The sequence below is a fragment of the Phocoena phocoena genome, chromosome 11 (genome assembly GCF_963924675.1).
Source record: "Phocoena phocoena chromosome 11, mPhoPho1.1, whole genome shotgun sequence".
NCBI lineage: Eukaryota > Metazoa > Chordata > Mammalia > Artiodactyla > Phocoenidae > Phocoena > Phocoena phocoena.
In genome coordinates, this window is record NC_089229.1 from 79,904,580 (window position 1) to 79,929,154 (window position 24,575).

At 41.5% G+C, this 24,575-nt stretch overlaps 1 protein-coding gene across 1 annotated transcript; it reads left to right on the forward strand.

The window, feature by feature from the left end:
• The first annotated feature begins 928 nt into the window (after positions 1–928).
• Positions 929–22,048, forward strand: C11H12orf71 (chromosome 11 C12orf71 homolog). Its single transcript, XM_065888194.1, is given in 4 exon segments — positions 929–1,169; positions 19,430–19,582; positions 20,696–21,366; positions 21,743–22,048. Coding segments are annotated over 4 exon segments (1,371 nt in total).
• The last annotated feature ends 2,527 nt before the right edge of the window (positions 22,049–24,575 follow it).

Consider the following 24,575-nt stretch of genomic DNA (forward strand, 5'->3'; position numbering starts at 1 on the left):
TGTATGTCTTCAGCTGTTGCAGAAAAAAAGAATGAAAACCAGACCCCTGAAATTATACAGTTGAAAGTACAAAATATATTCTCAACATTGTTATTCACTCTTAAGATATTTAAAGACATATGGAAACTTTGTACAATTAATGAGGACTGAGCCAAGTAATAATAGGTAATATAATGCTTTTCAAGTTATTACTATTTCAGGTCTGTGTGAGTAGCATTAACTGCTGCGGTGGGAAACTGCTCAAGGGAAGGATAGTGAGAATCAGGAAAGCAAGGCCAAAATTTATTTCCCAACCCAAAGGGTTGGCAAACTACAGCCCATAAGCCAAATCTGGCCCGCTGCCTGTTTTTGTAAATAAAGTTTCACTGGAACACAGTCACACTCATTTGTTCATGTAATCATCTAGGCAGCTTTCATGCTACAGCAGCAGATTTGAACAGTTATAACCACAAAGCCTCAAATATTTACTATCTGGCCCTTTGGAGGAAAAGTTTGCCGACCTCTGCCCCAAACCCTTTCCTGTTTGCTCATTTTCCCATTGATTGAACAATATTTACTGAGAACCTATAACATATCAGGCACTATTCTAAGTGATGAGGGTATAGCAGTAAAGGAAAAGAAAGAAAATGGAAAAGGAAAAGAAGTAAATAAAAAGTCGTTGCTCTGATGAAGCATACATTCTAATGGCAAGAAGCCATAAACAAATAAATATTTTAAACATATAGTAAATCAGATGGTGAGAACTAATTTAGGAAAAACAAAGCAGGGAAAGGGGATAAAGATAACATTAGCTTACTATGTATCAGGCACTGTTTTAAGTGCTTTTCGTGTATTAATTCATTAAATCTTCACAATAACCCTACTGACATGATACTAGGTGATAAAACTGAGGCACAGAAAGGGCACCCGAGTCATACAGCTCTAGAAGATGGATTTGAAACCAGAGCCCATGATCTTAATTATACATTCTGCTGGCTCTTTGTGCAAAAAGGGAATGGCAGGGAGTTACCGTTTTAATATAATCGGCGAAGGCCCCACCGATAAAATGACATTGAACAAAGCCCTGAAAAAAGGTGAGAGAGAAAATCATGTGACTATACAGGAAGAACTTCCAGGTAGCAACAACAGCCAGTGCAAAGGCCCTGAGGAAGGAGAGTTTCGTGTATTTGGTATTTAAGGCCCAGGTGGGGAAAGGGAGACTGAGAAGGGGAATTTACATAGAGGGAAATGCACAGGGCTTAACTATATGGTTTGATGAGTTCTGACGAATGCACATACCTATGTAACACACCCCCTAACAAGATATCAACATTCCTATCACCTTGTCTACATCTTGATGGAAAAGCTAACAGAATTTGATACAGTGTTTAGGAAAAAGAAAGGACTCAAGCCCGTGGCCTAATCAATAGAAAGATGGAGTGGCCATTTACTGAGGCGACTAACCGTCCACTCCCAACCCAAGCATGACAAGCACTCCCTCCATCCACCACAGGAAGGAAGCAAGAAGAACTATAAAATTATCATCCACTGAGAGTCATCCCCACCATCCTTTACGCTAAAGCCTAAGGAAGTACCTGTATCTTGTACATGAAAGCTGTATGTCATGGCAGACTACCCACGGAAAATCCACAACCACAGCATCAAGTACTCCCATAGCATTTTTTTTTTAACCTCTGTTGCCAGGTACCACATGGAGCCATTGGTTATCTCTACTAGACGCTATATTTAGCTAAAGAAAAGGGATGTCTCTGGCAGGTAGGCTCACCTGACTAGGTCCGTGGAATGTTGTCTCTACCAGACTAAGCTTTTTAAGAATTAAGATCCCGCTCTTAATGATTTCTTGCCAAGCTTAGCTCAGGACATATACTCAGTACAGGTTTGATGAATAACCAATTGCTTGTGTCCATCAACACAAAGTTATTCATTAATCACCACCAAATGTGCTATAGAGTATTGCATATTAAAGAACAGTACACTAATGGACTTGTTTGGCTCCTTTCTGTCTTAGATCATCAACCTAGATTTTTGTTTTCATTTTAATAAAAGTTCTGGCAACCCACAGCTTTCAGGAGAAAAGGAATGGGGGAGAAAGAGAAGAAAAGTGAAGTAAAATATGTTCAATTGTCTTAACAGGAATTTGAAAGCTCGCTTTCACCACCGCTATATGCTGAATGCCTAGTGTTGGCATAACCAATGTAACCAGGATTTTCCATACTTTATCCGGTAGGACTAGTGCTTCAAAATGACATGGCTAATCCATACATTCATTCGTACACACATATACATGTTGATTCAAAGGACATTTATCATTCACCCACCATGTGCCAGTAAATATTCTAGGCACTGACGAACTTTCATTCAAGTGACCATCCCCAATTTCTACCTTTGCTTTCCAACAAAGTCCACCTCGTGGACCTGGTTAGGTGAGCCTATGTGCCAGAGACATGCCTTTTCCCTAGCCAACTTCAGCAAACTTGGATATTCTAAGTGACTGAGGTACACATTCTACTTAACGTAGTGTTTGCTTGAGCTTAAAAACAAGGCAAAGGAATAATATACTTGTATATACATAAAAAATATACATTTTTACTATGTACTCATCAAAATATACTATTTTTACATAATATATTGATAAAAGTACATATAGCATTTGTATATTTGTATAAGTATGAAACTATACTTTTTTACTATGTAAAAGTATACTTTCTACGTTTTTGCTGTTTATACCATGTGTATTGAATGTCTTGGAATTATCTTAATCTCAGGATGCCTTCAAGTCCTGCCTTCTGTCAAACAGTAATACAGCATGAAATATGTATTTCTCCCTGTGAAACTCCTTGCTGTGTCTCGATTTCGTTGCACCGAGCACTGCTAGAGGAAGCTGGGTTGGCTCCACTTCAAATGCCTGCTATCTAATCTCGAATGGGCGCTTAATGTTACTCAACTTTTATTCATCATTATTTCCCTCCCTATCACATTCCTCATAATGGCTGTCTCTAAAAATTCCTACTAAACTCTCCCCTAGTCTATTCCTATTCCTGCCCACCCTTCATCTCAGTAGGTTACTTCATACCCTACCTTACTGAGAATCCCAGGGAACTCTCCTCTATCTAAAATTTCTGTATATACTTACTTGCCTGTTCCCGGCTCTTAACCCTCTGTCATGGGAAAACTCTCCACCGTGTTCTTGATACCATCCCAACCTTTTCCATATTCACCCCCTCATTCTCTCACACCTTCAATCTTTTCTATTCATCTGTTTCCTTCCACTCCACAATAAACATGTTAAAAACCTTCTAGACCTAAAAATCCCACCCAAAAAACAAACGAACAACTCTCAAATTCTTTCTGTCACCCTTCGTAAGTTACAGATCTACCTCTGACTCTTCACAATTGTCCCAGGCCTTCCTCTGCTTAGGGACAGTCAACAGCTCAAGTTTCTGTAAATAAAAAGAAACCAGCCAGAGACAGAACTTCTGGGGTAGATATCTATGTTTTAAAGGAAAGCTGAGATGGTTGATAGCCTTACTGATATATTTATTTCTTATTTAGTAGAAATTTTATAATATTCCACTTCATCTTAACAGTAAAGATTACTAGGCCCATTCACACACAGTCAGAAAGGGCCTTTGACCTTGGTCTCCTTCCACATTGCTGCAGGCTCATAGACATACAGACGATGATGATGCCATGCAGTATCTAAAGAGCCCTAAATTCTGCTTCTTGCAGGGATGGGTAGTTTTATTAGCAGATTGCTGATATTATAGAATATGCCTAAGAAGAGACAAAGCCTGACTCATTTAGTAGAGAGAGGAGAAAAGCTCCCATTCGTCCTGGTCTCCTAGGCTAGGAGAAATGAAAAACAGGTTGTGTCTCAATGCCCAGAAGCCTAACAAGGTACATACCAGTGACATTAACATATAACATGCTTGGGAACGGGGGGAGGAGCAAGTTTAAAAATACATATAGGGGCATACAAGTGTGACAGGAGCCAGGGGTCTACAGAGGGAGAGGCTTGGCAGATACCTCCATCTTCCAGAAACCGGGAAACGCCCTGAGGAGAAAAGGAAGACATCCTTCAGCTCAAGAAACTACATATCCAAAGGAATCACTAGACAGTGTCAGAATGACCTGCCAGAAAATTCAGCTGTAAACTCCTGGAATAAACAGTCAGCCCAAAGCACTGGAGAGCTGTGAGTGTCAAAACCACTCAGCTAAACAAGGCTTATGTGGCAAATAAAGGCTATGCATGAGTGGTGTAACCAAAACAAGTGTCAAGTAAAAACACACTACAGATCAACATGTTACAGGATGTTAAATCCTCCGAACGTGGAATGGGTTAGATGTTTTACAGGTCATGGACTTGGGTGGAAAGGGCGCGGCCGAAGCCCCCTTATTAAAGGTGCCGCTCTCATATCTGTTTTCATTTATCTAACACTTTCTGGCCTAATGACTCGTGGAATATGAATGAGAGAGTGCACTGTTAACTGCAGAAGCAACATTGCCGACACTAAGGTGCTCTGTTGGGTACCGAAAAAGGGTGAAAATTCAGCTAATTTACAGATTTTCTTTGGTGATTTAAGGAAGATTCCAAAATAAGTATAGCTAGATTGCTAAGGCTCATTTGTATCAAAGCTCAACTATAAGTGCGGTTCCTCAGATTGTGACCTCATTCGGAGAGGGGGTCTTTACAGACATAACGAAGTTAAAATGGGATCATTCAGGTGGGCCCTATTCCATTCTGACCGGTGTCCTCATAAAAAGGGGAACTTTGGACTGACAGACGTGCATAGATGGAAGATGATGTGAAAACACAAGGAGAAGACGGTCATCTACAAGCCAAGGAGAGAAACCTCGAACAGATCCCGTCAGAAGCCTCCAACCCTGCCAAACTCTGATTTTGGACTTTCAGCCTGCAGAACGGTGAGAATAAATTTCTGTTGTTTACGTCATCCAGTTTGGAGTACTCTGTCATGGCAGCCCTAGCGAACTATCACAGGTGGTGAGGCCTAGGATGAGGTGCTAGGCTGTGACAGCAGCAGATTGACCATCTGCCAGGGATAAGGGGACCCATGATTACAAAGGTACAGGGCACCCTAGGAGGCAGAGTTTAGAGCTCAGCTGGCCTGAAAGGCCCAGCTACAGCTCTGTATAGAAGATTGAGTTTTCTAAGGCCGTGATGTGCTGGCCATGTTATGCTCTTTTCAGTAACAACATTCAACAACCGCCCTTATGATCCAGTAATGAATATGATACACTAATTCAATTAGATACAGCATATTCAGCAATTGCCATGTCATAACAAACACTTACAAAATGACTGCTTGCTCCCAGATTCAAATTCTTTTCCTACTGAGAGACCCAGCAATGACCTGCAGGGAGCGTCCATTAGTCGTTTGAAATTACAACGGTATCAAGTATGCATGGTTGTTTTTCATACTTTCTTATACTCCCCCCCAAATAAGATTTAGGCACTCCCATACATCTGAAAAAAGACAAACACCCCCTGAATATTCAACACTGACTTTAAAAACAAGAAACAAAACTGCCCCCAAATCAAAAGCAAAATTATCATAATACGTAATATGTCTTCAGTGTTTGTTCAGGGAGAGGTCTATGCTAGGATCCTGGCAGAGGACACGTGGATATATAACATGTACATCAAAGCAACCTAGGATTGAGGAATAGTTCTGTACCAACAATGAAACTGCTTAATAAAACATTCAATTTAGATTTGTATTAAGATGACTCATGCCCAGCAAGAATCAGGTCTCCTCCCATCTCTTCTGCTGCCAGCTCCTAAATACTTCAAGTCATTTTCACAAGAGCAAACACATCGTATGAAAGAATGCCACGCCTCTCTGATGAATTGGAGGCCCTCCTCCACACAGGAAAACCACAGTAGTCTTGGGGCTTTACGTGTTCAGTTTCAAACTTAGACGCAAGCTGACAGCGACATTCTAGATTGTAAATCACTCCTGATCTTCAACTATGAGATGAGGCTTCTGATCAGGCAGCACAGATGTAACCATGCTGGCTTAGAAAGACATGTACGTGTTATCCTGGTCACGCAAAGAACAATTTCTATAGCTCCGCGGTAAAAGCCTTTTCATATTTACAATTCTTATTAAGTCACTGGGCTATCAGGAATTTCCAGAAGTTGTCCAATATTCTGCTTCTAAATACGACAAGCAGACCTATTTTAATTTGGAGGTGAACCAACTGACATCTTCAAGTCAGGGTCATCATTCTGGCTGTGCAGGTTGTGTCCTGTACAGGATGCCCTGCCCTGGTAAGTGGAGGCTGAAATCCAGCCTGTTTCAGCCCAGGTGCTGCATCTCCCTTGAGGGCCACCATTTTCTAATGGCACAAAAGCTGTCTAAGGAGCAGTGTCACATTCACCTTCTCTGTGGATACCCTTGGGATACAGGTCTGTAATCACCTCAGCAAAGAGCAGTGGTTTTATGCTTAGTTCAGGAAGTAACACAGTCAGTGGGACTGGAGTTTAAAGAATAAAGGGGAGTGGCTCAAAATGAGGAGACGTTGGCTGGGGCCATGTCATGCAGAGGGATGACATTGAAGGGTCTTAAGCATAGCGATGACCTGATACAATTTGTGTTTCTAAAAAAAAGTCTCTCTGGCTTCTGTGTAGATAATGAATCAGAAGGAGCCAGAGAAGGTGTGGGAAGGTCCACGTGAGAACTGGTGATGATGATCACGTGATGACAGTGACATGGACAAGCTATACTGGGAGATGGAATTGATGGGACTTTGTGAATGATTAGATGCAGGCTTAAGTGTGAGACGGAAGGAATAATGTCCCAGATCACGTCCAGCCTATGACACAAAAAATTGGGCAGGGGATGACGCCGTTTATAAAGACCACTACAGGAGGAGCAAGTTTGAGGGGTTAAGGTCATGAGTTCAGTTTTAGAGTTGAGATTTCTATAAAGCAGTGGATGAATAGTCTAGTAAATGCTGGTCCTCAAATATGATACAATTTCAATCAGGGTTTTGGAAGTACTCTGGGCATATGATGAATACACGTTTATAGTTATCAAATTATTCTCTATGACCACATTCCTGACCCCGCCCCCAGGGTATTGTTGGTTTGATTAGTTGCTCTGAGTGTAAAGAAATCTCAGAAGAAAGAGGGGAAAAGACGGCCCAAGTGGTAGGCATTCTAGGCCACATAACATGTTGATGGCCATCTCCTTATCCATCTTGCCCCTGGGATTTCTTCCAGTCTTCATCCGTGGATTCTTGATAAATCAAGACACCAAATTCATTAACAGCAGTGAGCCTCGGGGTGTGGTTCCCAGACCAGGCAGCATCAGCAGAAGTTGGGAACTTAAATGAAAATTCTCAGGCCCCAGCCCAGACCCACGAAATCAGAAACGCTGAGGGTGGGCCTCGGCAACCTATACTTTAACAAATCCTCCAAGTGATTCTAATGCACATTCAAGTTTAAGGACCACTGACAGGAATTAATCAGGTTTCTTTCACGTGTTGCTTCCTTATTTTCATAATTCTTTTTTCCTGTTAAAATTTCCTTGGCACTCCAAAATCATAGTCAACATCTAACTAAGTAAGGCTCCTTCCCCAGGTGATGCCATCTCCCTTTTGGGTTGCACACTATCTCCCTCAAGGTGCCTGGACACCCAGTTTTGTCTCCACTAACCTGAATCCTACCCACATCCTTGAGTCAACTGTGGGTGGCACTGCCCTCCGGCTCTGAGCTCCCTCACTTCATTCCATCTGGACCACTTGGAATGCGGCCTTGTGTTATAAGCTATGTTAGCACCTTCCCAACAGGATCCTACCTTTTATGTGAGTTCACCATAGTGTGTCTAATATAGAGAGAAAATCCAATCAAATCTAAACGGCTGTTCTGGATCAGTGTTTCTCAAGGTGGAGTCTACTGGCAAGTGTATGTTGAGAGGACAGATTCTAAGCCCCAACTCTAGTGTATTAAACTAGAAACTTCCGAGGACAGGAAACTGCATCTTCAATGCACATTGAAATTCCATCACCCCTGCTGTAGATGAGATTCATCTTGTTAACTACAAACTTAGATGAATTGCTTCTTGAACACAAAACACTTACCTAAGACCTGAGCTAAAATAAAACAAAATGACAAGAGCTTATCTTGTTCCTAACCTGTGGTCTACATCTTAAATGTATCCTGCAGACTGTAAAGTTTTAAAACAATGGTATCACACTTTGCCCTCTACAAATACTGTGGGATAATTTCTTATCAGGTGTCTTCCCCAGCCTACACTTATGGAATTGACTTTTCAGCCCCAATGAATTTTATCTTTTTATTGTCAGTCCAGATACTCGGGCCATTTAGAAGATATCCTTTTCATCTATTTCTCTTAGAAGTATTTATTTGGAAATTGTTAATGTGTACCTTAGCTTCAACAGAATGTAAACATAGAATTTTAGGTGTAAAAAGAAAATACCAAAATACCTGCCAAAAGGCAAAAGACATTATTTATAATTAGTGACACATCTTTCCACAGCCAAAAATATTTCCCGGCTTTAGTTATGAAAGTTAAACTTACTCTCCCACAACCAGCTGCCCCACCAACCTCCTCCCATCAAGTGGGTACATGAGTTCCATCCTTGTCCCCCCCCAACACACCCCCAAAATGCCTGCAGACAGACAGATCCACTGTCAAAATAGTTACTACAAAGCAGGTTACATAACAGAAGCAGAAGAAAGAGAGAAGTGATTTTTAATACCATTGCAAGAGAAGTAGCCATGAAACAGAAGAGAAAATGACAAGCTCTTTCCTAGAATTAGCACTGGGCCTTTCTCAAAACAATTTGTCTTCATCTTTATTTTGTCAAAGACATCTAAATCCTTTTTTAAAAATTGCACTAATTCAATTTTCACCAGCCCTTTCTAAACTGAGCTGTGTAATGGAAAAACAGACAGACACCCCCCCCCCCACATACATATACATCTGAAGTCTACAAAAATTACTAGCCTTGGGTGGTTCTAATGTATGCTTTTATAACTTCCATTTTCAAAAAATTGCCAAATTCCATTTCTGAGATGCATTTTAAGAGGATAATTTTAATAGATGTTCATGGCTCATTCTGGCTAGCAGGAAAATGGTTTTTTTAAATTGATATATAATTTAAATAAAGCAAAAGTCATCCTTTTTAGGTATACAATTCAATGAGTTTTTTAAAAAATTACATAATCATTAACTTTTTAAATTTTTTATTGAAGTATAGTTGCTTTACAATGTTTCAGGTGTACAGCAAACTAATTCAGTTATATATATGCGTGTGTATTAGTTTTCAGATTCTTTTCCATTATTAAAAAATATTGAATATAGTTCCTTGTGCTATACAGTAGGACCCTGTTGTTTTTCTATTTTATATATATATTAGTGTGTATCTATTAATCCCAAACTCCTAATTTATCCCTCCTTCACCCCCTTTCCCCTTTAGTAACCATAGGTTTGTTTTCTGTGCCTGTGAGTCTATTTCTGTTTTGTAAATAAGTTCCTTTGTATCATCTTTTTAGATTCAACATATAAGTGATATCATAGGATATTTGTCTTTGTCTGTCTTACTCCACTTTAGTATGATAATCTCTAGGTCCATCCATGTTGCTACAAATGGCATTATTTCATTGTTTTTAATGGCTGAATAATAGTCCGTTGTATATATATACCACATCTTCTTTACCCATTCATCTGTCGATGGACATCTAGGTTGCTTCCATGTCTTGGCTATTGTAAACAGTGCTGCTATGAACATCGGGGTGCATGTATTTTTTTCGCAATTCAATGAGTTTTGATAAATGTACACGATCGTGTAATTACCACCAAAACAATGTTGAGCTGTGCTGCCTAGTAGAGTTGCCACATGTGGCTACCGAGCCCTTGAAATGTGCCTGGTCCAAGATCAGATGTTCCGAGGTGTAAAATACACACCAGACTTCAAAGACTTGGTTTAAAAAAATGCAAAAGATCTAGGGACTTCCCTAGCAGTCCAGTGGTTAAGACTTCGCCTTCCAGTGCAGGAGATGTGGGTTAAGTCACTGGTCAGGGAGCTAAGATCCCACATGCCTTGCAGCCAAAACACCAAAACATAAAACAGAAGCAATACTGTAACAAATTCAATAAAGACTTTAAAAATGTTCCACATCAAAAAAAATCTTTAAAAAGAATGTAAAAATCTTACTAATATGTGGTGCAATTATAATATTTTCCATATATTGGGTTAAATATAATACAGATTAAATAATTCTAGCTGTTTCTTTTTCCTTTTTTTTTTTTTTTTTTAATTTTTTTTTATTTTTTTGGTACACGGGCCTCTCACTGTTGTGGCCTCTCCCGTTGCGGAGCACAGGCTCCGGACGCGCAGGCTCAGCGGCCATGGCTCACGGTCCTAGCCGCTCCGCGGCATGTGGGATCTTCCCGGACCGGGGCACGAACCCGCGTCCCCTGCATTGGCAGGTGGACTCCCAACCACTGCGCCACCAGGGAAGCCCTCTTTTTCCTTTTTTAATGTACCTATTAGAAAATTAAAAGTTAAAAGTTACTGGCTTGCATTTCTGGCTCAAATTACATTTTTGGTGGACAATGCTGATATAGATTATTTCTATCCCCCAAAGAGCACCCTCTGGTCCCCTTACAACAGATATCATTTCCCTGCTCCCAGCTTCTGGCAACCACTGCTCTGATTTCCATCCCTAAAGTTTTGCTTTTAAAAGGATTTCCTCTCTTTGTCTTGTATCTTCTAATTTTCCATAATCATCTTGTACTGTTTTTATAGCTCTCTTAAAAAGCTATTTTTAACATTAAAAGATTTGAAGAAGCCTTGCCTGAGCATTTCCTACAATTTTCATTAACCAATGTCATTTTCATTAACCAATGTCATTTTCATTAACCAGTTCCAAAGCTGGTAGGCCACCACAAGTGCATTCTGGGTAACAAACTGCCTTCCAGAAGGAGATGTGCACAAGTGGTTCATAACTAAATGGAGACCACTGTGCAGACATACAACAGTATCCGTTCACAGATGCTGCCGGAGATCTGAGCCAGAGGTGGGGAACCTCCCCCATAGCTTAACTGAGCCAGAGGTGGGGAACCTCCCCCATAGCTTAACTGTGTTCAGCCTCAGGGGAGTGGAGAGAAGCTTTATCTGTGCTAAGAAAAGGTTGGACAGAAATATAAGGCACTGAATCCGTAAACCCTTTAAAGGTGGGAGGGAGAGCAGGATAGGAGGCTTTGGCCGCAGGCAGTATCTACTGGTGGGAACTCTGTGGTGGCTGATGAAAATGGCCAGAGAGATGCAGACAGACATCCAGTCCACATCCCACCGCACCCCCGGCTCACTTGTTCCCATTCTGCTTTTCTTCTGATCCCCTTCTAATTAAACTGAAGTTAACTATTATAATTGGCATTCACATTTCCTGCTCCTATTCACGTTCAGGCTTCATTCACTCTTCAGACACTTTCCACCATCTTTCTGATTTTCCAGAATATAAGAACAACACTGGAGGCCAGCTCCTATCTGCCTCTGAACTCTTCTCCAGTCCTTCTAGATAATCAACCTTGAACTCATCTCCTCAGATTTCCAATCCCTGGCTCCCACCTTCACCCCTTTCCTTTGCAATCCCCTAGAGAATGTGAACAAAGGTCTTTGCATTTTGAGCATTTTACTGCTAGTCCTTTAAGGAAAGGTAGCAAAATGCTAACGAGGTAACTAAAAGCACATGTGGAGTCTACATCCTCCCCATCCTTTCCCAAAAATTTCTTGCGGAAAATTTCTTCCACCGAGGAAACCGTCTACCCAATTTAGAATGGTATCAAAGGGAGAACAACGGTTGGCCTCAACAATTTGCATCTATGTCATCTGAACATCCAGATGGGATGACAGTCATTTCACCAATGCTTAGCCCCAAAAAGATCCCCTTCTGGGTATTTCCACCCCAACTGGAAAATACACTAGAAATGGAAAAGTTTCCAGTGTGGCTCCCTTGTAAGTTACACACTGGGAAAGGATGGCTCCCTATGACCACCAGAATCCCAGACAGGTTAGCAGATCTGGCACCCTGCTGGAGGATGCAGACACCACCTAGAATGACAGGGACCAGCCTTGCCCTTCTGGAGGCTCCAACCAGTGAGGGGAGACATTCAGATAACCATAACGCAAGTATAGTTATTAAACGCACACATGATTTTAATACACGATCAGAGTTGGCAACGGGTCTGTATTTTAAATTTTAAAATAAAATAAAAACACTTTTCCCAGAGGGGCAATGCCAGTAAAAGAGGAGGTTGTTGCAGATTCTTCGGTGATGCAATGAAAATAAACCAACTGCCGTGCATCCCACACATATAATCTCCAATCATTACAAAAGCTCTGCAAAGAAGACGTCATTATCGCTATTTTATGGATTAAGCAAATTCAGGTTGAAAATGACTTTGCTGCTGCTAGAAGTGGCCTGGAACTTGATAGAGCACTCAAATGGAAAGCATGCAGTTGTTTATTAAAAAAAAAAAAACTGAAAACTACAGGACATATTTTAACAGAGAGATAGGAAAGGATTATAGGTTCTCTGTATTTGGTGTTGCACAAGGCACTGTCAGTCTTGGCCTGAAGTAGGTATGAGCCTTGACATTAAGAAATAAAACAAGAAAAGTTATATGCTTTTGTTTGGCAATTGTACAAACGATTTGCACTGAGTTCTCACTCAATGAAAAAAGAAACTGATTCCATCGTGTAATAGCCTGGCCACAGGACCGTGGGGAATTCAATCAAGCCCCGAATGAGGTTAATACCTGCAATGCCTACTGCAAAGGGACGTTGTAAAGACTAAATGAGACAATCTATACACAGGCTATTATACTGTCTGCGATTTTTCAAATTACTTCAACATGAACAAGTTAGCAAAGGTGATAAATATTATTATTATTTTTTTTTTTTCAGTACTAGGGCCTCTCACTGCTGTGGCCTCTCCCGTTGCGGAGCACAGGCTCCGGACGCGCAGGCTCACGGGCCCAGCCGCTCCGCGGCATGTGGGATCTTCCCGGACCGGGGCACGAACCCGTGTCCCCTGCATCGGCAGGCGGACTCTCAACTACTGCGCCACCGGGGAAGCCTGGTGATAATTATTTTTAACCTGTACTCTGGGGCAGTCAGCATTTGAATGACTAATCAAAAGCTCATATAAACAGAAAATCCAGCCAACTATGTTTCTCACAGCATAATGGCTGCCGTACATGATTTTTCATTGATCAAATGATGTTCACAATGGGCTCTAAGTATTGTACAAATATTCCCTCTCTTGCATAAACTGAATATAAGACTCTATCCAACCCAGCTGTCTAAACCTTTCAAAATGGTACCCTCAGCTAAAGATTCCCACTAGTCCTATTTCTAGACACTTTGGAGGAAATTTTATCAGCTGATCCTGACATGAAAGTTAGCTAAATCCTGATAGATTAGCTAGAGGATTGTTCCATCTGCCTCTAACAAAACTTTTCTTTCACAGTGCTATCCAAATGCACAAGAGGACAGACCACGGGACCTTCCAGAGCAGCTGTGTCCAATAGAACTTTTACAGTGATGGAGAAGTTTTGTCTGCCCTGTGCAATAAGGTAGCCACTAGTTACAGGTAGTCACTTAGCACTTGAAATGTGGTTAGAACGACTGAAGAACCATTTTTTAAAATTTAATTTTAATTGTTGCACGTGGCTAGCGGCTACCCCGCTGGGCAGCACAACTCTGGAGCTTACAAAACAACACTATAAAGTTTTTATGCTTGTTTGCCATTATATGCTGTGTGTGTGGCAGAATTCAACCTGTGAGTTTCTTTCATACTGGGTGAAGTTGGGGGAAAGGAAACGTATAGTTCTCATCTACTGTTCCTTGCTGACTAACCATATTCACCAGTGATGTAGAAACAAATCAGCTGAGGCTGGTCCCCAGCAGCAGCAACCTAGCTCCAGAGGGCCTCTGGACTCTGGAGGCAGATCTGGGTAATATGAACTGCACAAGTTAAGACTGGGATGAAAACACACAACTCAGAGGACTGTCATGAAAATTAAATGACCGAACATGTGAAAGCACCATTTAACTTTGCTCACACCAAAACGCTATTTTCACCACCATCCTCCTTTAATTAAGTACATGAGCTTTGATAAGGCTTTGTCTGTTTGGGAATGAACATATAGAGCATAGGAAATTATACCTGTCCTTTCCCTAATCCCCAAGATAAACACTGCAAATATTTCAGCTAAGAAATTGGTTTGGAAAAAGGATGTCTTTGTCAACAATAATTGTTGCAAAGCAAAATAAACCATGGATACTTCCTCTTTTCCAAAGAGCATCACCTGTAGTCCATTTACCATGGTTTTTTTTCCCTAAATTTCTTTCACTTTGGCAAAATTCACATAACACAAAATTTACCATCTTAACAATTTTTAAGTGTGCGGTTCAGTGGCATTAAGTAAATTTATATTTATATTGGTTTTTGTCTCCAAAGGTAAAACAATATATTAATATGTAAAATCATATTATAGCAGCACAAGATAAATAAACATCGAATTCAGGATCGCAATCATGGGAGAAGCGGGGAAAAAAGGGGATCAGGGAAGGGATATAAAGGGACTTAAGTTTTATCTAAAATGTTTTATTTCTTTTCAAAAAAATAATGGATCAAATATGGCAAAATATAAGACTTGACCAAACTGAGTTATAAGTATATAGGTGTGTGTTACATCATTTACTATATTTTTATGTATTCTTTTTAAATTTTTTTATTTTGACCTAATTTTAGACTTACAAGAGAAGTCACAAACACATTATCCATATATTTTCACCCCACTCCCCCTAATGTTAATATCTTATGCAATCATACTACAATAATCAGACCAGAAAATTAACTTTGTACAATACCATTAACTAAAATAAAGAACATAGTGAAGTCTCCCTAGGTTTTCCACTAATGTCCTTTTCCTATTCTTATAATCCTATCCAGAATCCCACAGTGCATTTAGTTGTCATTTCTCTTTAGTCTTCTTCAGTTTGTGACAGTTATTGTCTCATTATTAGGCTGTGATTATACATTTTGGGCAAGACCACCATAAAAATGACATTGTGTCCTCAGTGTATCATAAGACATATGACAGGGTTCATTACATCTTTTTATATTGTTAAAATACTTCATAATTTCAAAAAGTGAAAAACAAGTAGCTGTATTAGTCTGGGTTTGCCAGAGAAACAGAACCAAGAGTACACATATGAATGTGTGTATATACATATACACACACACACACACACATATACAAAAATGAATGAGAAAAGAGGTTTATTGTAAGGAATTGGCTCATGCAATTACAGAGGCTGAAAAGTCCCAAGATCTAGCCTCTGCAAGCTGGCGACCCAGGAGAGCCAATAGTGTAGCTCCAGTCCAAGTCCAATGGCCTGAGAACCTGAGAACTGATGATGTAAATTCCAGTCTGAGTCCAAAGGCAGGAGAAAACTAACGTCCCAGCTCAAAGACAGTCAGGGAAGATAGAGCAAATTCTCCCTTACTCAGCTTTTTGTTCTATTCAGGTTTCAAAGGATTGGAGGAAGCCCTCCCACACCAGGGAGGGCAATCTGCCTTAGTCAGTCCACCAATTCAAATGTTAATTTCATCTAGAAGCATCCTCACAGACACCAGAATAATGTTGAACCAAATATCTGGGTACCCTGTGGCCTAGTCAAGTTAACACGCAAAATTAACCATAACAGTAGCTTAATTTCTAAGTGAGAAACTTCCCACTCTATTTATTTAGGCTCCAAATCCCATCAAGTCAAATGGATTTGAGGAAGTGTTCCAATTTTCAAAACTTCCATTACTACTGGCTTCAGTTCTAAAACGTTGTAAATTCACAACATACTATCATTTTTGAAAACTCAAGAGCTTTATTATAGATGATTTTGCTTCAAGAGAAGAGGTAATGATGAGCCAGCTATACTATTTAGATAATATACCTGTGATCCAAGAAAAGCTAGCCCACCAAGTCAAAATAAGGCCCTAGGAAAGAAATTAACACAAGGGGTATTGTTAAGGAGGACCTCAAATCCCCTGATCTGTTATTAGATGTAAAAGCTAAGTTATCTTTTAGAATTGAATGCGCTCCTCAGCATGGCCTCCTAAAGATGGCGTGTGTTTTTGCTATTTCAATGTTGCTTTAGGAAAAAAATATCTGAACAAATTATGTAATATATATCAAACAATTAACAGTGATTATCCTTTTTCTGGGGCAGGAGAAAAGGTGAGTTTCAGGGACTTTCACTACTTGAGCTGTATTTAAAATGAAATATATATGTATACATATGTACATACACACACACACACACACACACACACACACACACACACACACACACAGAGCAAATATACAGAGAAACGGCAGTATGGTACAAATAAATAAAATTTGAAGTTTTCTCTGAGGCTTCCCCTGTGTGAAGCTCTTTTACCTTCAGGATCACTCTAAACGTTAGAAGTTTAGGCTGAGAAATAGTTCCTTCCTACTTAAATATTTATGTTTAGTCCCATTTCCATGGGTAACGGTATGGCATACAGCTTCCCTCTGACCTTCACTACAGCTGCATGGGAAGAAAGCTACTCATGAATCCTGTTCTAGGCTCCCACTGCTCTGTGAGGAGGTCACAGAGTTTTCACGAAAAGCCAGAGCACAGGGATCCAGATCTCCTTATGCCAAAGAGGAAGCTGAATATTTACTTTAAATCTCATTTTAGCCTGCCCCAGATGTGGCCATTGTTTTGGGCCGGTTCTACCGACCACTTACTTAGAACACACTGTTCCACTCAAAGGAGTTTCTTTAAAGGAACCAGAATACAAATTTGATTTTGGCCTAAGTCAACTCTCCCAAGAATCTTTCAGGGAGGAGGTGGGCAGGGAATATAACTGCTCATGCCTTGGTTCCTTTGTCTGTAAAACAGAGCAACTAACGATACGTAACAGATTGGGGTGCTGTGAAGATTAAACAATAAGCACATATAAAGTGCTTAAAATAGGACCTGGCATGTAGTAAGTGGCCAATAAATGCTAGGGAGCATAGCATGTTGCTCCTGACCTACACCCGCTGGGATTAATCTAGAACCCCAATCACTCGTGGGGTTTGTGGCAGTCTGTGGCCACTTGCCAGGTGGCCTCTGTTGGGTACACATGGTGTCTCCCCAACTCCAACTCTGCCTATTTCTTATATCAGGACATCATAACTCCTGAAACAGACTCACCTAAAACAATCTTATTTAACAGAACCTAGAAATTTAACTGGTACAACAGCAAAAAACCTGAGAGTCGTAGAAAACTTTAAATGTAATCTTGTTAAATGGAAACAAAGACAGAAAAATATTTGAAAAAGATCTTTACGCAACTGACAGATTCCAATGAGTTGAGGTTCTTTTAAGTTGCACCAGTGTTTCTTGGCTTTTTCCTTTTTTGGATGTGTGTGTTTGTGTGTGTGTTGAAATCCATGCTTCTTTTTGGATAAACATAAAAACCGTATGGTTTCTTTTAATACTGTTTGAAACTTGAAATTTTAAAAAAAGTGACCAAAAGCATATCTAAGCAATGTTAATTTAAGAACATGCTTTTCCAACATTGTAAATCAACTACACTCCAAGGAAAAAAACTTTTTTAAAAAAAAGAACATGCTTTTTCCAAGTACACACACACTTCATTCCTTGGAAACTCGAGTGGAAGCCCTACTCCCTTCCTGAGAAACACTGAATTGACGGAAAAACAGTACCCCATAGCCCCACAGTTTAGACCAGGCTGGCAGTGGCTGTAACTACATTTGCCAAGATGATTTTGCTCTTAGAAAAGGTTATTTTTTGTTTAGTCTCTGCAACTGACAGCCTTCAATCCTACACGACCCACATTTGTCCTCAGAATTTGCACATTTGGAAACAGAAAATGAACCATTTACTTCCCCGCCTACAAAGTACCCACTGAGACCTGACCGATCCCACATAATTCCACGATGCCATTGGGAAGGGAAGGGTAGACTGGGAGGTGGGAGGACTTGGTGAGCAGCAGAGGCACCTAGAGGAAGATGGCAAGGAAAAGCAAAGCTCTAATTGTAGAAAAACCAAGGCAGCTCATGTTACTGAAGAGGCCATCAAAGGAGATGACATTGGGAACAAGGAAACAAGGACAACGAGGACAGAGATCCAGGTAACAGGTTTAAAACCGTGCAGACAATCTCAGGAATAAGGCAGAAGCCTAGCTGGGACACTCAAAGTAGAAAACAGAGGTCCTCAATGATGCATTCCTCCAAACTTGTCCACAACCGTCTTCACTTTTTTCCTTCTAATACCAGGAAATAACACACTCCCTTTATTACTACCGAGCCCCCTGTCCATGCCACGGATCCCACCCTTACTCTCTCCAAAAGCAGCAGCCAACCGTTTAGGTTTTGAAACTCTCCCCCTGTACTGACTATGCACCGTTTTTGTATTTGGGGGGTGGGTGCGGAAACTAACCTTGCCTCTGCCTCCCCCTCTCACTTTGTCATCCAGACACTGCTGAAGTATGGTCTAGGTTCACTGTTCCCACCTCGTCTCCTCCCATCCATTCCTCAACCCACTGCAAACCTACTGACACCGTTCTCATGAAAGCCAACTGATAACATTCATGCTGCCAAGTGCACTGGAAGTTCTGTTTGGTTTGCTTGTTTTAATCATGTCGAGTATCCAATATACTTTGAATTACCTGGAAGAATGCCTGACAAATGAAACTTCTATCCAAGTACAGGCTTGCAGGATAAAAACCAAGTTCCCTAACAGGGGTGGAAGACCTTCCACCATCTCACTGACCCTGTTTACCTCCTCATGTTTGATCTCCCCACACTCCTGGTTGTTTCTCACCTGGGGGATCCTTGCTCACGTGTCCCCTCTGCCTGAAAGGTCCTCTCCCCCAACCCCTCCCCACCCTCCACCTCACTAACTTCCACACCCCCCTAAATACTGAGATCAGAGGGAATCCTCTCTTGGAGACTTTTCAGACCCCCCCCTCCCCCATCTCTGCCCGGCTGCGCAAGGCGCCTTCTTCCATTCTCCCATGACATTATTTTTAAGTTCTGTTGCTGCACTTACCATTCAGTCCTATAAGAGGCTGTTTATGTCCGTTTCCCCAAATAGGCTCTAAATTCCCTCTAGACCAGAACTATCCTGGACACCCACATGACAAGAGGGAAGTAACCGCCACGGTATTTGTCCTTCTGCCCTCGAGAGGGATCCTCATCCGCCAGGATGATACGGATACAGGATATTTTGGGAGCAAGGCACTGGCTACTGCAGCTTTCTATCCCTTTTTTCTCTCTTCCCACATTTTTGACTATAACTTGGGTCCTTGTGTTGCCATGGTAACCAACAGTCCCAGAACACAGACTTCTGGCAGTTGGACTTTTAGCCACTGAGACTCAGGATCTGAAGGATTTTTCACCTCCCCGGTTTATGGCTCAGGAGTTGGCAGCACCTCTTTCACGAGGGCAGCCACCAGCGCAGAGCATTACAGAGACTACAACATGTGCGTGCATGCGTGTGAGTATTCTTTTTTTTTTTTTTTTGCGGTACGCGGGCCTCCCACCGCTGTGGCCTCTCCCGTTGTGGAGCTACAGGCTCCGGACGCGCAGCCTCAGCGGCCATGGCTCACAGGCCCAGCCGCTCCACGGCATGTGGGATCCTCCCGGACCGGGGCACGAACCCATGTCCCCTGCATCGGCAGGCGGACTCTCAACCACTGCGCCACCAGGGAAGCCCTGCGTGTGAGTATTCTTACCCTCTGCCCCAGTTACTTACTGGGGCATCATAGAAAAAGCTGCACTAAAAAGTGCCATCGGATGGTGGGAGGATGGGCATCTAAATGGCTATAATCTTTCTGGGAAGCAATTTGGTAACAACTATTAAGGATCCTTTAATACATTTGTGATCTTTGATCCATTAAACCCACATTTAAGAATATAAAGAGAGCCAAAGATTAACAAGGGAGTTTACTGAAGATTTATCTATTAAGAATAATAACTACTAATGGTCATTAATAAGAAAGTGGCAAAAAGTGACAGAATAGCCATATATATGTTTATTGTAGGTTGTGCCATAAAATATAATAATCTCAGTTTCAGCCAATGTAACTTTCATATCTACATATATATGTGATGTGACTGCACATATATATATATGTATATACACACACACACACACACACACATACGTATAAGTACATATAAAGAAAAAGAAGAGATTATAAGGGAGTCCACCAAAATGTTTTCATGATGATTATCATTATCTCTGGACAGGGGGAATCATAGGCATATTTATTCTGATCCTCATACTTTTTTATATTTTTCAAATTTTATACCATGATGATAGTTTTCTTTTATGATACAAGTTCTTTCAGCTGTAGTAACAGATGATGTGAGGCATCCCGTGAAGATGCTTAGTACAGAGGGTCGTATAGAACAGGTTTTGAAAGGGAGAGGGCTGCCTCTTTCATTCTTCACTGCAGATTGCAAAACAGGATGAACTTCTATCAGAATGCGATAGCTCCAAATAGAAAAAGGAATGCATAACGTTATTGCGTAAGTACCGTTATTACCTTCTTCTTTTCCCCAATCCCACTTATTTTTTCTTTCTTTTGAAGATCCCTGGGATGAGGGAGACCTGAGATTTGTGCCTTTGAACTCCACGGCGCACTCATTCTCCAGCAGCTCCAAATCAAACCTGAGTCTCTCTGTGGGCTATTTCCCCTGTGAGGACAACTTTTCCTATGAGAACATCATCTCCTGTGAAGACACATTTTCTGAAGGTCCTCCAATCCACTTTGTCCCTCCTATCCAAGGGACATGGCAGACTGAAAACACAGGGAGACTCCTGGGGAGATGAGACCAAATACAGGACGACCCAGAGCAATTTTGCAAACTAAGAATCACCCTGGCCTGGGATGTTGACATGGCCTCTAAGAATTCAGACTCGATGGCTAATTAGGACCTAAGTGGAGACAACCAGTGGATAGACAAGTATCCCAAAGAGAAGACATAACTGACTCTCAGCAAACTGGACGGTCTTGTGCAAATGCTTGAGAAATTTCTTGAGAACCAGTAAGATGACGAAGATGAGGACTGTGTGTTCCATGAATCTGTTCAGCAGGAAGACTCTCAGCTGTCTAGCAGCTCCCCTCCAGGTATGGCTCAGGTTAGTCATCAAGAACATGAGAGCTGTCAACACTTGGCCAGGTTCAACCCATCAGAAAATGAAGATGTCATCCAGTTTCCACAGATTCCTCCAAGGCTTCAGAAAGAGGAGCTTGCTGAAGTGAGCACAGAGGTGCCTCACAGGCAAGCAGGGGACAGGCCTGGCGGAGGGGACAGGCCTGGCGGAGGGGCGAGGTCGGAATGCACAGAGAATTACTACCTGCTGTAAAAGGGTCAGAGTGGAGCTGAAGGGAAAAAACTGAGGAGCACCAAGGCAGAGAAGAGGGTAGGAAAGTAAAGAAAAAGCCAAGAATTATGACCAAAATAGGTGTGCATGTGTGTGTGCGTGTGTGTGTGTGTAAGTATTAATGAGTACTGAAGCTGTGCATGTACAGTTGGGTCACTTTTGGTTAAAGGATTTGAGCTCCATAAATGGATAAATATTGACTCCACTGTTGTCTAGGTTACACAATATCTAAAACTCATTTTCTTGGCAGATACTAAGCCAGGTGACTGGCAGCCAAAGGACAAGTATTGCAGAGACCTCCTCAATCTCATCAGGTCTGCAAGAGAAGGAGGACACTCACTCCAGCACACAAGCCCTCTCCTGTCTGAACTTCGGGTGGATCTTCCGCTGGCTAAGGCACCAAGTCCTCCCTTCATTTTGGGGGAGAGAGCACCCCAAGAAGGCCACTGAGAGCCCTTATCAGCTAGCACAAAAGAAACGACTCTCTCACAGAAGCAAGAGAATCCAACCTCAAGAATCCCTCGAATTAGGTCACCCCATATCGCCAGATTTTTAAACTTTTTGATAGCCCCTATTCTACAATCCCCATGAGCTATTTTTTCCCCAATAAACAAAATACATATTCTTGTTATCCATGTCTTCCGCTCCCAGCTCAAGATGCTGGCTCAGGCTGAAAGTTTATATGTTGGCCCGAAGACGGAAATATATTCTCTGGGAAGTTTCAGTATTATCATCCTTCCTAACCTGAAGGCATTCTTTTTCCCTCCTCTCCCCACTTCTTTCTGTATTTCACCCTATTTCACTTTATATATTTTAACCTATTTTATCACTCATCCAAATCCCCACTTTCAGAAGGCAGCAGTACAACCCATCAAATTCCCAACATGGCAGGATGGCTTTGGTTGAACCTGCAGGACTCAAGCAAGTGGCAGAGGATACCAAGTCCCTCAGGAAGCTAAGTTCAGTTGGCAGTGTCAGGCGTTCAAGGCGGCGGATCTGATGTTCCCAGAAGACCTGACTGGTTCTAGTACACCTTGCCTTGGCTAGAATAAGTAGCCCACTTAGGAGGAATGCGAGGATTGGGAATGCCTAACTCTCCTTATTCATAAGATGGGGAAGGTAATAATACAGACTTCATGAGGCTGTTGTGAGAATTAATGAGATAATGTGAGCACTTGAATAATATCATTACTGATGTTATTGCTACGATTCATTCTCCTGTGGATATCCCCAGAAGCCCTGATCCAAGGAACATCCAAGAGTGAGAGTTTAAGAGTCAATTCTCATTGAAATATTTCCCACACAGAAGCAATATTTACAAAAAGTTATGGGTTTCAGCAGATCTTGACTCAACCAAGTTCCCTCCCAGTCCATTCCCCACTGTGCCCTCTGAAATTCCTTTACAATGGTCACTAAACTTTCCAATAAACGTCAACTTCTTTGAGGAAGGCTGTAATCACACTTTTAGCCCCTATTATTGTTATCACCTCACCTCCCGGGTACCACCACCATCCTCCTTATTCACCCTCAGGTTTACTCAAGAGCCCTCCTTCAGCTTTTGCTACCACCCTATAGGACCTTCAGAGTTCATATGATTCTTTGGTTTCAAATTCCTTCCTTTCCACAATTTTAATTTCTTTATCTCTTCCTTCCTCCCACATAATTTAGCACATAGGAGCATAAGATAATTTTCTAGCTTACAAAAAACAAAGCAAAAACAAATTCAATCTTTGAGCTCCAGCTGCCTTATTATTTAAGAGATAAAGCCATGTAAACATATGACTATAAAGGGTTATGGCTGGTAATACAGTAGTTTGTACACGGTCCATACTGACTACTAAACAATAATCAATTCAACATGGGGAGGTTGATTTTACAAGGTTTCATATATGAGGTTGCTTGAGTCAGAAATGTGGTTAGTTTAAGGTGGAGGACTTTAGAAACTGGCATGGGGTTTAGGTGTGTGATCCTGGCTGGTTATACATGAGAGACACTGGGGAGGATATAGTCCCCGGAAAGACAGCACCATGGGAAGGAAGGAATCAAAGAGCAGGGCCTTCTTAGCAGTATATGCTCATGGTCACACCCTGAATCTCTGCACAGCCAGACTCCTCACTTTATCCACCTCTCTGAGAATATTTCCCATTCAACTAGCTCACGTGTATGCCCTCCGCCACCTTCAGCTACTCCTTGACTTACTTCACCAAGACTTTGAGTTCCATTACCCTACCCGTTCCATGACTTTCATTCACCTCCTTCCAGATGCAACCTTTGCCCCTCCTTCCCAAGCCATGGCATATCCACCACACCTACTAGCATTCACAGTGCCTGCCCTTTTCTTCTCCCAGCTCTTCTTTTAATCTATACTCTCCAAATTCCCCAACAGAACAACTATCTTGCTTCTCATAAGAGCCAATACACAAACATAGGAATTACCTTCTCCATTCCCTGGAGAATTCCCCCAATGCCTTCTCAAGTCCACATTGCCTGGGGCACTCATCCTTAAAGACCCTGCTCTAGGGCCGCTATGAGGCCAAGACTGATTCTTCCAGTTGACATGGTCAACTTTACTTAAGCTGTCCCCCAGTCCCTACCCTCACACCATGACTTGTACTTTTCAACTCTCTTGATATGACTATTTTACCTACAGACTCTGACCTCTTGAGGGCAAGCACCACGTCTCGGTTCCTTTTCACTGCAAGTTCTTAACACAGTGTCTGGTACAGAGTGATCTCTCTGTCTCTATATAATCTTTTTAATGATTTGAATATGTCCTATTTCTCTTTTTTCCTACACAGTTTTCTTTGAAAATGAAAAACAACAGCTTAGAGTTGCTATTCCTTAAGTCAAAAGTCACTGGCCAGCAGGGTTAAGAGCAGGAAAGGAGAGTTAGGGGGGGAGACAGGAAGAAGAGAAAATGGCAATCTGTGAAAAGTCAAGTGAGGTGGCTTGACCTTAATTGAGAAACCTAAGACCAGAGGAATTTAGCAACTAATTTGAAAATTTAATTCAACAAATACACGTGGAGCCTTACTGTTGCTTTAACCAGACACCATGATACGCCTAAAAGAAAGATGACATCT